At 36.2% G+C, this 16,558-nt stretch overlaps 1 protein-coding gene across 1 annotated transcript in view; it reads right to left on the reverse strand.

Moving 5' to 3' along the window:
• Adamts6 (ADAM metallopeptidase with thrombospondin type 1 motif 6) overlaps positions 1 to 16,558 on the reverse strand; it is a 221,770-nt gene that overhangs the window by 18,752 nt on the left and 186,460 nt on the right. Inside the window, exons 21-22 of the mRNA XM_028783635.1 lie at positions 12,745 to 12,874; positions 3,819 to 4,023 (exon numbers count right to left, since the gene is read on the reverse strand). Coding sequence (XP_028639468.1) covers positions 3,819 to 4,023; positions 12,745 to 12,874 — 335 coding nt within the window. The remainder of the gene's footprint in view (positions 1 to 3,818; positions 4,024 to 12,744; positions 12,875 to 16,558) is intronic.

Here is a 16,558-nt window from a genome sequence, read left to right on the forward strand (position 1 = left end):
TTTGGTACAATCTTTTTGTTCCTTTCCCTCTTTTCTATCTTTTGACTTTTCTTCTTATTTGAGGAAGGAACTCACTCTGTAGACCAAGTTAATCTGGAACTTACTTATTTGAAGTTCAGGCTGACTTTAAACTTATGGCAACTCTTCTGTCTCTAATTGCAGAATTCACTGGCACATACATTACAATATTTTTGTTTTCTGTTCAGTTTTACTTTTTAAAAAAAGAAGTAGTCCTTTTCTCTTCGAAATTCTCTTGTCCTTCAATCTTCAATTCTAACCATCTAAAAAGGCTTCTGACCCTATTTCAGGTTCCTCTTAAGAAAGGAAAATACAGCATAAGTGTGGTGAGGAAAGCCTTTTACAACTACTACAAACTTAGCAAGCAGAAAAATCATTTCCCAAGGGTGGCAAAGAACACTAAGTCTCCTTTGGATATCTGAAGACAACTAGAACTGGTTGGAGCCACTGTCACAGATACACTCCAGTGTTGTGGGCTTGGTCTAATGCTGCTTGTATTATGTTAATTTGGATCCCCCAAACTGCATGAGAATCTGCACATCTGAACTTAAGACACTTGAGGGAACCCTGCCCCCAGTGGGTTTTGATTGGCAGATAAAGTTGCCAGCGGCCAATGGTGGGGCATTGATAGAGACAGAGCTGGGACTTTTAGGATGTCTTGGCAAGAGATGGAGGAAGGAGGAGGAGATCTTCCATGCAGGGAGACAGAGAACCAAGATGCTATGCCTGAAAGATGTGGGACAGAGAATATAGTTGCCATGTAGAAGTTAGGGGAATGTAGCTTGAGAGGGCTACATGACTGGGCCTATGGCAGCAAAGACAGAATATAGATTTTAGTAAATAATAACTTGAGAATATCAGAGGGGGCTTGAATTAACCACACGGAGATTAGGAAGTGGCCCAGCCATTGAACTGTTTTAGGCATGTCAAAATATAAAGTGTGTGTGTGTGTGTGTGTGTTTCTTTCATTCTTGAACCCAGAACATTGGGTATGTATTGAAGAGCGCTGCTGCTTTAACTGGGTCCAGCTACACTCTAGAGTGTCTGAAGGTGGCCTATAGCTCATTATAATACTTAATGAACCCCCTTGAGTGGAGATTTCAAATGCTAATGAGACATGTGACATATGAAGGTGTATCTAGAACTACATGTAGCAGAACATAAGCAAGGAAGCCCATACTATGAAAGTAACCCCAAAGCCCATGAAATGTGAGACAAAAGCCCCATCTTTGATATAGCATTGCCTTTGAGCTTCTAAATCTTTCTCTGTTTGGGCCTACTTCTTTTGAAGTATGGAATCCTTTTTGCAAATTCTCTAGCTTTACATTTTACTATCTACATGTCTCTGTAGAATTCCTTGTTTGGGGACAGAAAAACCTGGAACTCTTCAGGAGGTGATTACAAACCTTCATATCAGTGGGCTGACCATCTCAACTATGCAATTCTATAAAGCTATACATTCATAGATCACAGTTCCCTGTTATCAAATACTATTACAATGTGCTCTGGTTACATGAATATTTTCCTGAGCCTATAAAGGCCTGTCATTTTCTCTGGATTGCGTATCCCTGGAAGCACTCAATTATACTTATGGGCTTGACATAAAATGGTTGAAGCAAATTATATTGTCTTCCATTATAACTTTTAACATGACAAATTTGTCATCGTTATTGGTCATTATCTATACATTTTCATACTGGGCATGGATATTCACAACCATACAGAATGGCTATTGTTATCAGTGGACTTCATTTTCAGGTGAATTTAGGCATTCATGCACTCCCTGTGATGGGCGGGAAATATGTTTTGTTTTCTGCAGCCACAGACGAAATCATACCAATGTCTATATGCTTGCTGAAATTAGGACTCCAAGTAACCGCTCCTTCTCAGGATGTGATTACAAAGACTGTAATAGCCAGGCAGCATGAGAGAATACCCACATTCCTCCCAGAAGTTCTATGAATAACCAAAACTGCTCAGAACTTTGCTTCCATGGTCCATATTTTTTTTTAATGGGAGGAAGTTAAGGTCTTTCTATGTAGTCTTGGCTGGATGGCTTCAAACCCATAGGTGTGTCTGCCTGTCTCATAGTTGCTAGGATTAAAAGTGTGTGACCACCACTCCCAACTACCCAGGAATTATCTTTAATAAGACCATCCAAGGAGCAAGGGAACAATCACATACAGAGGTTCTTAAAGAAACATCTTTAAGGTTTCTGTTTGCTTCGGACAAACTCAAGAGGACTACTGAAAATTCTCAAAGCAAGGAGCACAATGTTTCTAGCAGGATATAATAGAAGAGAATCTAATATGCATCCTGTTTCATCGACTTGAAAGAATACTCTTTAAGTACCCATTTTCCTTACCATTAATCAATACTACAGAAGGACTCAGCTCTTCTATTAAAAATTAAAAATGTGAAGAGAGTATAGAGTAGTGGTTCTCAACCTGTGGGTCATAAGTGACCCCTTCACAGGGGGCCACCTACACCATTGGAAAACATAGATATTTTCATTATGATTCATAATAATAGCAAATTACAGTCAGTAAGTAGCAATGAAGATAATTTTATGGTTGGGGGTGTCATCACAACATGAGGAATTATATTAAAGGGTCACGGCATTAGGAATGTTGAGAGCCACTGGTATAGAGTGTGTGTATTTGCATGCTTATGTATATCATGCATACTGATGGGTCAAGAATTAACTGCTTAATACCTTGTTTTACACAAAATCATTTTTGGGTGCCTTTTATTTATACAGTTTTGTTAACAAGTATGCCTCCATTTTATTTTAGTCAGATTATATATAATAGTAACATAAATGAAGATATAACACTTAATTTGACATTTTTGTATGCTACATCTCTCAGCTTCCTTTCTCTTCTCTGGATACAAAATAGAAGCAATTAAAGTTATAGATGAAGAGCTGGTAAAATAGCTCAGTGATCAAAGGTGTTTACCATATTTGACTACCTGAATCCAGTCCCTAAGACCCACATACTGGAAGAGGAGAACTGACTTTCACAAGTTGTCTTCTGAACTCTATGTATATACTATGGCATGAGTAAGCCTTCATGTGCACATATACACATACAAATAAAGAAATAAATGTAATTTAAAGCTGCCTAAGCAAGTAAACTCAGTTGGTAAAGGGACTTGCCACCAAGCCTGATGGCCTGAGTTTAATCCCCACATTGTAGAAGAAGACAACCAGCTCCTGTACGTTGTTCTTTGAATTTTACATATGCACTGTAGCAGGTACTCTTCTAACATGCAGGCAAATGTAAAAAAAAAAGATGTAAAAAAGTAAAAGATATATATATATAAAAGTTAAAACTGATTTGTAAAGAACTCATACCTAAAAATTATGTAATAATCTATTATATCACTTGGGAAAATTAAACATAAATAAAACACTAGAAAAGGCCTCTCTTAATCCCCACTATGTTTCAGGATAAGAAAAATTCTTGACTCTCCCTTTGAACTTCAGTTTTAAATACATATCACTGCCATGGAGTTTGTGAGACACCAAAAGAACAGTTCCTAAGGGTACTCACCACAATGCTATTTCAAATTCACTTTACATGGATTTCTTAATTAAATTAATGATAAGTTTCTCATTGAATTATTTGCTTCAAAGCCTCTTGTTTCTGGACAAGCAATAATAAAATATAACATTGTCAGATTCACTATTGGGTAGTTCTTACTTGTTAATCCTAAAAACCATGTTCAGCTGTTCTTAAATGTTTTGGTATTGATAACTAAGACATCTCAAAACACACAGCCTCAGATTTCCTTACTTCAGACCAGTCCAAAGCTATCCACTGAGGTGGACACGACTGGTTGTTGCAGGACTCTTTCTCCACAGGCCGGTGTGTTAAACAGTCACTGTAGTCCAGTGTTTCCTCCTCAGAAGGTCCGATTTTTCTGATGCAGAGCACAGCCCTCGTGCGCATCCCACCATCACAAGTCTTGCTGCACTCCAACCAGTCTCCAATGAACCATCTGAAGCAATACATGGAAGAATACAGAAAATGGTGTCTTCAGTGCACAGGTAGGCTTTTAGCTGAGTGGACTTCATGCTTTCCCTAGAAAAGCTAAGAACTCAGTTAATATGAATATACAAGCGTAAGAGCCATTAGGCAAATCACTGTTTGCTGTCACTCAGTTGCCATTCAAAGTGCAATGGATAGGCTCTGAAGCAAGCAGAAACTAAGTTCAAACAAATAATACTCAATGTATTTTCAAAAACCTTTTGTTTTCTCTCTTTTAACATTAATTTCTGAAGATAAAAATTACTTCATAAGATTTCCATGAGGCTTAAATAATATATTTAAAAGTTCTAGAACAAGCTGGTAAATATTTAGTAACTGGTCATCTATGGGAGGGACAGAGTTATGAATTGAGCCATTTGCCCCTCCCCCTTTTTAAAATAAAGTGTAAGTAGTTCACTAAGGCCAATTTCAAGCTGCCCATTTGAGATTCTGAATATGAACAAAGGCCACATGCTAATGCAGGATCTAGGGAACAATAGCGAGGTGTTTTTACTGTCATAGCATGAAACAGTAAAGACTTTCAATATAATGACTTTGTAGCCACTTCTCTCACAGTAGGATCATGTCTGAAATTCCAAAGCAGCTGGGGATTTGTTTTCCAATTTCTAGAAATAAAGTCTCATGAACATAATAGGACTTGATAGTCCTTGTAGGGTCAGAGAAAGGCCAGGTATCTGTATCCATAATATTCTTCTGCAAAAGTGGAGCCCTAAGGCAGTTCTATGAAAGCAGAAAAGAAAACCAAGAGCTTCTTATTTCCATAGTCATTGTAGGAAGAAATTCAAATGTTTTAAGCTTGTCCTACACTTCCCCACTCCTTTTCTGTTGTTTATTGTCATCAATGAACTCTCACATGCATATAATTTCAAGAAGGGGTTTTGGTATTACTTCTGCACTTCACTCTTTGGTGGGAACCATGACCCAGTACAGGCCAATAAGAGTTCTACTTTAGCATTTTTACATCTCAGTTGAAGCAAAAGTAGTCCTTTCCCTTCCTATCACAAAGCTGCATGGGGACACATGTCTAGAGCTGCTCATGGCCATGTTACCCCTCAAACAGGAGCTCAGAAGGCCTGCTAATGCCTCTGTCCATGGTTCTAGTACATCTACCCTTACTCTTTCCTGAGCTTTGTGATATAAACCTTATGTACTGAAGTTAGCTCAAGTTGAAGTTTTATTATTTGCCACCAGAATTTTGACCAACATATATATTATTATATCCCTAACAAGCATTTCAAGGTAGTTTGCTTCATTCTACAGGGAAAAAACAAACAAACAAACAAACAAACAAACAAAACAAAAGCAAAAAATGACTAAAAACTAAGATCCTGTGTTAGAAAAACAGTTCTCTAAAGTCATATAAAGAGCAACCATGAGACAAAGACTTGATTCCCCATCAACTGTTATTTCCGCTGAATCTCATTTATTACATCGTAGAAAACAATATATATCACAGGATATTTTTTGTATCTATGATTATAAACCATGCAGTTGTCATGCTTATGTTCTTGGGTATGAAACTACCCAGATAGAAGAATGTGAAGAGCTTAAGAACCAATTCTCACTACTTTCCTGATGAAAAGTCCACTGTGCAGGAAAGGTAATATGTTAGGGACATCAGAGTGCCAGCATCCTAATGTAAGACTACATTTAGCCCATCAAGTCAAAATGGCTTTTGTTTAAGATTATTTGTTTTATTACTATTTTATAGAGAAAATGGTATTTATAAACATCATAATTAACGTTGAAACTTAAAATATATTTCCCAATTCAAATAATTTTTTTACCTAAAATTCATTTTTAGAATTATAATTGAATGTTGAGTTTAAAAAAATTGATAGTGCCATATTTTTCTGGTAAGTCATTTTCCAAAATAGATTTAAAGTATTCTCTTTATCCTTTTATTTCTTCTTCCCACAGATGAACATGATCCCGAGTTGTTAGTACCATATTTGGTAAGGAGGAAAATGTGTACTGAGAATAATCACTTGCATGCCAGCCATAGTGAAATTCTGATTCAATTTGCAACAGTGATTTCATCACTAAGATTAGGGGATAAAACAGAAATGTGTATAACTCAGCCACAAAAAGATCAGTCATATCACTACCAGTCATGACCTCATTAGGTCTCATAATGTAAGAGGGATGGATACCTTCAAACATACACCCAGGTGCTCACAGGCAGCATGATTTGGGCAGCATTGCTTTTCTTTAGAACACAGGCCCAGGACACCCCTGTAGTTTTGGTATTTATTTATTTTTATTATTCTTTGTTACTCTTTTATGGTCAATAGAGTTTCCTCAGATTCTTAGTCTGAATTTATCACTCTATTAATCAACTTAGAATACATGGGAGTAAATTATTAAGTAGTCAGACTATCAATTTCCCTCCTGACTGTAATCACAAGCGTCACATTCAGCTCTTATTTTAGTTGTACCATGCATCATATTCTCCTTCCAATGTCTCTCTGAAAGCTTAGTCATGGCCTAATGATGGAAGAAGTAAATGTTGCAACCTTACTACTGCATAGTCTCAGTCTCCCTGTCCTCTGTCTAGTTTAGAATTTCTGCTTTCCTTCATTTACTTCCTTTGTTTTCTATATTCTCACCTTCAGATTCTGTAATAAAATATTCTGGGACTATCAGCTGTTGGATCGTTAGCACAAAACATCTCAGAGCTGGTTCTTTCTGAGCTCTTATCAAGGTCCAGTTGTTTTTTGTTTGTTTGCTTTGCGACAGGATCTTACTATGTAGACCAGGCTGGCCTTGAGCTTACTGAGATCCACCTGCCTCTACCTCCCAAGTGTTGGAATTAAAGTGTGTATTACCATGTCTGGCCTCTTCTCAAAATCTAGTGATCAAAATGTTTACTATCCATTAGGGCTAAAATCAGTAGTATTCGTGTGGGGAGGTTTGTTTACTCATGTCCACTCATTTGTTTTTGTCAGATAAGCTCTTATTATGTAACTTAGATTGATTTGGAACTCACTATGAATCCTATGGTGGCCTAGAATTGCCAGCAATCCTGCTTCAGCCTTCCAAGCACTGAGACAATAGACATATACTACAACAGGATTGTTTGAACATCTGAAAACAGAGTGGCTTTTGTGTCCTGTATGATCAGATCTCATTATATTATTTAATTATTATTAAGAAAATAATACATGGAGGAGGGGAAAAGAGATGAACTACATAAAATTTTGATCTAAACTTGATAAAACCAGACATGGAGTTCCTCATAAAACTAATTTTTTTGTATTATAATTTAAAGGAAAATGGCATAGCAAGAAAATGAACTTATTAAATAGTTACATTCAAAGAGAAACATAGTTTTAAACTGTGTGTTCAATATCCAGCATTTGTGAGGATGGGAAAGACAAAGGATTTCCACCTTTTATTTCAGAATCAAGTCTAATCACTTTTTATTCCCTATAAACACATCACAAAATTAAGAAAATCTTCAGAATTTAGCAGTATCATCCTTAATCAATTTGGCAGTATCATCTTTAATCAACAAGAGACAATTAATTATATAGCCTATTATTTACTTACAACATGCTATAATTTTCTTAGGTTTAAAAAGCTTATTTAATTAACTGGAAAGTAAAACTAATGTTGGATAAGAACTGTATGCCATAAGAATTCTATAGGCAAAGAATTTTGTCATTTCTTTTTTTTTAATTGGATATTTTATTTACATTTCATATGTTGTCCCCTTACCCCATCCCCCACCCACCCAGGAACCCCCTATCCCCTTACCCCGCCTCCTTCTTCTCTGTGGATGTAGCCCCTACCTACCCCCCCACTCCCACTTCCCCACCCTCAAAATTCCCACCCCCTGGGGCGTCCAGGCTTCATGAGGTCAAGGATCTCATCTTCCACCTATGCCCAGCAGGGCCCTCCACTCTTACTATTCAGCTGAAGCCCTGGATCCCTCCCTAAGTGCTCCCAGGCTGGTGGTTTAGACCCTGGGAGTTGTGGTTGGTTGGTATTGTTGCTCTCCTCATGGTGCCACAAACCCTTTCAGCTCCTTCAGTCCTCACTCTTAACTCCTCCATTGAGAACCCCATGATCAGTTCAATGGCTAGTTGTGAGCATCTGCCTCTGAATATGTCAGACTCTTGAAGGCCTCTGAGGAGACATCCATATCAGGCTCTTATCAGCATGCGCTTCCTGACTTCCACATCAGCATCTACCTTTGGTGACTGCACATGGGATGGATACTCATGTGGAAAGGTCTTCAAATGGCCCCTCCTCCAGTTTCTGTCCCTCACTTTGTCTCCATATTTGCTCCCTTGAATATTTTGTTGCTCCTTCTAAGAAGAACTGAATCACCCCCACTTGGTCTTCCTTCTTTATGAGCTTCATGTGGCCTGTGAGTTGCATCTTGGGCATTTCAAGGTTCTGGGCTAATATCCGATAATCAGTGAGTGAATACCATGTGTGTTCTTTTGTGATTGGCTTACTTCACTCAGATGATGATTTCTAGTTCCATCCATTTACCTAAGTATCTTTTAAATTGTGACAATTGGGAATGCTTTGATGAAACAAACAAAGTTAGACACATAAAGTGCCACTAGACATTTGGTTTGTAACTTAGAATGCCAGTGATGTCTGGTATAATGGGAAAAACATCACCAGAGATTAAAATCCTCATCTGTGAAATGATGACGACAGTTGGCTGAGATTTTTCTATGATTCTTCCTAGTCTTACATTTCAAAGTTTTATAGAGAATGCTCATGAATCTTTTTCTAAACTTAAAATAACACATTATAATTGTCCATGGGTGAGGTTCAACGACTCAAAATAATTGTCAAATATTAAACCATAAAAGATTCTATCAAGTAAAACCTAGCCCCTGGATGAAAATACACTTCTTAACTGAGCCTAGTAGTGTAGGGTTGTCATCTTAGCCAGCTGGTAAGCTGAAGCAGAAGGCTGATGGAGATGCATAATGAGTCCATGTGGGCAACTAAATAAGATTACATTAAAAATAAAATGCAAAAAATTAAAAATGTCTAGCAATAGAACTCAGCGGAGAGCGCTTGCCTGGCACGCACTAGCCCCTGGGTTCAGCCCCTTGTACAAACAAATTCTTTCTACTCCGGCTTTCTTTTACATGGTTGTTTATAATTCTCTTACTGCAAAGTATATGATAGTTATTTTATATGTATTTGCTCAGCTAGTCTTGAAGAAACCAAACAAATAATGCTGTGCATATTTTATTGATTAATTGATACTTTAAAATTCTGGTTTCCGTATTACTACAATGGATAGTATTTTGTTTTTATTTGTTTGGTTTCTACAAATTGAGAAGCCATAATACTATAAAGGAATAATATTTATACTAATGATTTACACATAAATTCATATATAAAAATAGTATTGCTATAAAAACATGGCACTATAAAGACTGGACTCTTGGCCTTTCCCACCGAGTTCAACTCAGCTTCCTTTTCTTGTGCAGGTTCACTAGCTTCCCATCAGTCATGTCCTTTAATACTAATGCTTTCCTTCTTTCAACCATGTAAGCCCATTTCGTGGATTCTATTTTCACTCAATTCACTACCCTGGCTACTGTACTTTCTCATTGAAAACTGTTTCCAGGAGCATGCTAATTCTTTCTAGTAGGTCTTCTGCTGACTCTTTAACATCTTCAAAATAAACACTATTATTATTCTCTTCCCAATACTGCATATTTTTTCCTATTCTTCGAAGTCTTTTCATTTTCAATGAGAAACCTTACTGTCCTCTCTTTTCAATGTAACTAAACACTAAAAGCATTTTATTATTTGAAAAGATACTTTCTTATATTTTTTGAGCCTAGCCTTTAACAGCTCGATGCCCCAGTGTAGGGGAATGTGAGGGCAGGAAGGTGGGTGGGTGGGGGAGCACCCTCATGACAGCAGGGGGAGAGGGGATGTGATGGGGGTGTTGGGGGGAAACTGGAAAAGGGGATAACATTTGAAATGTAAATCAGGAAAATATCTAAATTTTAAAAAAGGAAGGAAAAAGGAAAGATATTTTCTGATTAAAAAATATTACTAAGGGGGTTTAACTTAATATTATTAGAAAATATAGATTCCTTAATTATGAATTTCATAATTTAATTTATTCAAAACATGAAATATTCTAAGTATATAAAAGAGTATACTAAAGCAAGAGAAAAGGTTTGTAAGTATAATAATAGAGTAGGTGAGACCTACTAAATATTATATTAATGAAATTAATAGAAATTTTATATTTTCCTAAATTTTTTTCACTTTTTTTCTGCTTCATTTTATTTTATTTGGTTGTTTGAGAAAGAACCTTATGAAGCACATGCTGACCTACATTCCCTCCATAGCCAGTGTGGGTATTGAACTCCTTAACTCTGTGCTTCTTCTGCCTCCTAGCGCATGCTAGGATTGCAGGCATTGGTTACTACAATACCTGGCCTTAATTTTCAAAGTAAGAAATAGATGAAAACATCATAAATAATATAAGAAGATATATAACAAACTATGAAAATTATTTGAGATACAAGTAAAAGAGTTAATGTTTTAAATATACTGAGTTTATACAACTAATAACAATTATAAATACTTTTATAAAGTGAGATAGTGAAGAGAAAAGGCAAAGTAGCATACTTATTCGATAAATGACTAGCCTAATTAGCAGTAAAACAATGGAAAACAGAAGAGCAATTAGATGTCACATCTTTTCTCTACATAAAATAACCAGATGTTTTGCCTTCAAGCCTAGTACTCTGGAGCAAGAGGCAAGCAGATCTTTGTGAGTTCAAGGCCTGTTTGCAAGTTCCAGGGCTATATATTGAGACTCTGCCTCAAAAATAAATAAAAATAAATATTTCAGTATTCAGTTCAAGGAAATGGCATTTATATATATTGCTGGCTGGAGTGCACATTCTTAAAATCTTTCTGGGGAACAATTTGACAGTATGTCACAATTAAAATGTTTTCTTACTTGGCTAGAAATTGTATTCCTCCTTATGTTGCAGAGGGTACAATTATGTACAACATAGTTTTAGTGGCAAAACTGTTTAGTGTGGTGGTATCACAGAAGCCCAAGAGTGTAAACAGAACAAGGATTGTACAACACTGGAATTCAATTTAAATAAACAATGACATAACTATTAATATAAATATATTAAGAATTGGCTATAACATATAAGGACTATATCATTTTATTACATATACATGCCTATTTGTACATACATAACACCTGGAAATAGCATAAGTAAAATACTAAGAGTGGTATTAGAGACGTTTTTTCTTCCGTTTATCTGTGCATCACATGACTGTGTAGAAAGAACATTTTCTTTTACACTCACACTCACATCCGGTCCTACTGAATCACAGCAGTCTATGATGACTATCCCTAGAATACAAATGTCTACTGGGAATCTTGCATAAACCATTCCGAACATTTAAAGTTCTCTTTTATTCTCTGAATTCAAATGAGGAAAGAAGAAACTAAAAAAGGAGCTAGCAAAAAATTGACCAATAAAGATATGTACCTTTAGATCTTACAAAAAAGAAAAAAATCAGACTAAACTTTTCTAATTTTACATTCTCTTTATTCTTTTCTTTTGATCCCACTTCCCACCTTAACAAGAAACCTCATTTCAGAACTACAAAAGGACAGGAATTAGGAAACTTAAATTTAATCAGATATTTTAATATGACAATTAATATTAAACCTTTAAAAAGGCCTTTATTGAGAAATTCAGCCCTACAATGTATAGGTCAGTGGTTCTCAACTTGTGGATCATGACTCTTCTGGGGTGGGGTCACATATCCTGCATATCAGATGTTTATATTATGATTAATTATAGTTATGAAATAACAATAAAAAAATTTTATGGTTGGGGGCCACCACAACATGAGGACTGGTATTTTTAAAGTGTTGGCAGCGTTAGGAAGGCTGGGATCCACTGGTATAGATGTATGATAAATAGCTTGTAATCTTCAAGGTGTCGGGATTGAGAATATAGGCTTGGAGCCAGGTGGTGGTGGTGCAGCATGTCTTTAATCCCAGCAATTTTGAGGCAAAGGCAGTTGGATCTCTGGAAGTTCAATACCAGCATGGTCTACAGAGTAAGATAAATCCAGGACAGCTAGGGCTCTACAGAGTAATCCAGGACGGCCAGGGCTACCCAAAGAAACTCTGTCTTGAGTAACAGAAACAAACAAACAAATAAAACCACCTCCAAACAAACAAACAAACAAACAAAACAACAAAAACCCAAAGCAGGTGTAACCAGTATCACCCAGAAGCCTTAAAATACCAACTAGAAGCCCGGCATGATAGTTAAAATCTCCAATGCCAGGGTACTAACTTGATGAGGTAATCTCACACTTACACAAAGGTATGCAAATCTACTGGGACAAACCTAGATCATGGATTATGACTGTCATTTTGTTTTACATAGTTTAAAGATTTATTTTGAGATGAGTTCATAAAGCTAATTTGCAGAAGAGAGGAAAAATAAAAGTACATGGTCTTTCCAAAAACATCTGTCAACCACTCTGGTTGCTTTGTGTGTCTCACATGACAGGAACTACCATACAATTTTACAAGAGGCAAGGCATGAACTTGCAAATATGAATCCATAATGTTTTCTTCTTACACCCAAAGAAATACATTTTCACTTTTTGTCATACTTACTCAGGTGGGCAAGGCTCAGTGTTGCAGGCTCTTTGATTTTCAGGTGGCTTACTGTCAGGATCACAGAAATTGTTCTGGACAATGGAGTTGTCATCCAATCTTTTACAGACCACTTCTTGTCTTTGGACACCTTAAAAAAAAAAAAAGGAATGGCATCCTTAATTGGAGAGTAGTTTCCTTTCCAAAAGGTGAGGCATGTATTGCTTTCCTCTGGGAAGTCAAGCTCACTGGATCACTGCTGTCCTATCTTTTCTGAAACACTTGTCTATTTCTCTAAACAGGACAGAAGTATTGCTGATTATAGTCAAACTTTAGACAAAATGATTGTTTTCGTATTCAGAACCATGGATGTTTTGAAGCTGCAATTAATGTTTCCATTTTTATGTACATCTTCATGCTTTCCTTAAAAAAATTCTTGAGTTTTCCAAAATATCATGAGATAAAATGTATTAATACACATTTCAGTACAAGACAATGCATGCATATGCATATGTATTAAAAAACAAAGCAACAGGGACTAATTTACTTTCTGACATTTTGTAGGACAGGATGAAACAAAGTCATTTTAAATTAGGAATATATCACATCCACACATTTTACTTATTTTCTTCCATCTATGATTGCATCTTTCTAAGAGCTCATTGAGTTAGATAAGAGTTCATAAGCAATGGACCACTTTTGGGATGCAAGAAACTGGTCTGTTTATTTTTAACAGAGTTGGATACTTTTTGATTATACCACTGTCAAAGAGTAACATACATAGTTTGTTCTAATATTAATTTACAAAATACTTATTTTGTTCTTAAACATTAGTCCATGTGACTTATTAGCATAACTAAAAACATTCTCATTCCACAATTTACAAAATTCTTACCCATATGCTTATGAATATTAGCAGACATAGCCACTTTAACTTGTTTACGTTTCACAAATTCAATCACACACACACATAGAGACAGTTTATTTATAAACATCCTTTGTGAAAAGATTTGATATATACTCATTTTGCTTTAGTGTCAGGAATCAAGCAATAAGAGACATATATTTCAAGACATTAAAGAGAAACAAGTGCTTCAGATCATACAAAAGACATCATTCATTGTTAACAATTTAATCTTGGAAGCGGGCATAAAAGCACAAATAAAGCTCTTCCCTGAACTTGCCCTCCCCTTCCCTATGAACACAGAAGGCAAAAGCAGCACTCACAGCATTCAGGGAAGCACAGACTGGCATGTCAGCTAATTCTATCATTCTTCCATCAGTCTACCTGACCGCCTGTCTCCCTCTTTCCAACCATCCCTTCCTTTCTTCTGGTTAATTTTAATCTGTAATACCCTTTTTTTAAAAAAAAAAATGTTCACAAACATAGAGTTCTTACGGAAAAGGATCTTTTAATGAAGGAGACTTTCCCCTGAAGAACTAGGCTTCTCCCAAGGCTGCTTATGTCTTGGACATGCATCAGTTGTCTTGTGTGGGTCACATTAAACTATCCTTTTGAATGTAAGACTTTGATAGGAAAATCTATTAAGTCTACTGATCTCAGGAGACTAACTTCTGAAGCTTCCATTACAATGGTGAGTTGTTGAAGAAGGTATATATATTTTATTGCTTTCAGTGACTCAAGACTTCTAGGATCACCTTCAGTAACATGTTTTTAGGGGTCTAAAATATAGTCCAACAGTTTACTGGCAAATATCTTAAAGCATGCTGTATTCATTCCCTCCCTACCCCTAGAATAGCAAATGACAGTGGTGGAATTTTTTAACTATTGAAATTAAGATTTTTGAGGGAAGTATGATTCACCAGAAGCATAGCTGTGATCCACTCACAGATGCTCCATGTTTCATCAGATTACCTCTGCATTGTGTCATTCCTGTGGGCAGATAACTATGTCCATGTGGCTACCTAGTTACATACCTCCATTGTTAGTCACAGGGCTCGGCTACTACAGTGTGCCGACAAGCAATTCTATCCAGCTGAAGGGAATGTTCGTTTTTATCGAGAGCAGGCATCACTTTTTTCAGTTTAGCATGTATTTCTAAAAGACATTAAATGCGGCTACTCTTGGAACAGAAATGCTGGCATTTAATACAGTATGTTGGTTGAGTCTCAGAATAAGCATTAAAACTATGAAATGGAATCTGTGTTGCTTAGTTTCAGTGACAGAAACTGTAAGTTAGTTTCTAAAGGTTAAGATAAAAGTTCAGTTTCTTTAAGACAGCATTACAAATGTATTTGCTTAAAGCAGCCTTTATTATAAAAGCTGGTCCTCTGCAACATGAATCTCAGATCAGACTGGTATAAGTAATTAGCAGAGATCTATATTTAACTTTTATATAAATTATAGCTATTATGTACTTTCAAAAAATTTTCTAGTTAATATTTACTGCTAAAAATTAAGAAAATAGACAAAACCACACTGGATCAAATAAACATTGGCAATAGTCTCCTGCCATCGTTCTGGAGCCTAGAGCTCTTTGGCTATTTGGTAAGACCCAGTGATTATACCTTAATGATACACAGACTCCCAAGTCAATCTGCCACCTCAGTGTGGTCGGTGCATCATTCATTCTCTACAAAACATGACACTTGTGCTTCTTAAACAGTTTTGGACTTCACACTAGACATTACGAGTTGACTCGTCTTTGGCTATACATTCCATAGATCCTTAAAAACTAGAACTAAGGGGCTTCTAGGTCTTTATAATTTCAGCAGACCATTTTTTGATAAATAAAAATGAATGTCCTTGAAAGGATACCTAAAATCGTTTTATATTTTAGAAAGACATTTTTCCTTATAGTCATTAATTTTCTTCTAAAATGTCGTGTCACTATGGCATTAACATGTTCCACATCAGGCCACAGCCTTATCCTGTTGTGATCTATGCATTCATATTTCTAGCTTTTAGCCCCACACCTGGCAGGCTGACTGTTTTTCTGTTTTGATCTGAAGTCAGTATCGACAGGATAACTACAAAGAAATCATGAACCTAAATGGATGGATTTTTCAGCACAGTCTTTAAGTAAAGGAGAATATACCTTTTAACTTTAGAAAGTAGATAATACAATGGAAATAACCTAAGTGAACAAGAAAAATGTACTTTAGAATCTTTGCATATGATCATGCCTCATGTACATATAACCTATTTTAATGTCATGTGTAAAACACTGCCAAGTTTATTTTAAACCTCACATGATCCAGTTACACAAAATTAGTATGCTTTCAAATACATAGTTTGTAACCAACATGTATAATATGTCCACGTGCCCAGTCAGTGCACATCAATCCCTATCCCCTGGAGAGAGGAAGATGATCTGAGAATTTAATTGATGAAATTAAAACTATACTGACTATACTTTACTCTTAAAAACCTTAAGTTATTAGCATAAAAACTGTCTTTATGCAATCCCTCCATGTTACAAAAAAGTAATTAACTTAAAACATTATGAAAGTATAAATAATTTATTTATTTATTTTGATACTACATATTGACTTTAAACCTTTAGAAAGAGTATATACTATTTAGAGCCTTTTAATTTGCCTATCTTTCATTTCTGATATTTAAGAATCAAATACAATGAAAGATGATTTCAAGTATAGAAACATAAACATAACTTGGGCTGGAAATGCAGCTGCTCATGAGAGAGGTGGCTCAGTGACACAGCATTTGGCTTACACGTGCAGGCACTGGCTTCAATTTCCAACGCCAAAAGGAAAAAAGAGAAGGGAAGGGAAGGAAGGGAAGGAAGGGAGGGAAGGGAGGGAAGGGAGGGAAGGGAAGGGAAGGGAAGGGAAGGGAAGGGAAGGGAAGGGA

Source organism: Grammomys surdaster, unplaced genomic scaffold (genome assembly GCF_004785775.1).
Source record: "Grammomys surdaster isolate TR1022 unplaced genomic scaffold, NIH_TR_1.0 99, whole genome shotgun sequence".
Classification (NCBI taxonomy): Eukaryota; Metazoa; Chordata; class Mammalia; order Rodentia; family Muridae; genus Grammomys; species Grammomys surdaster.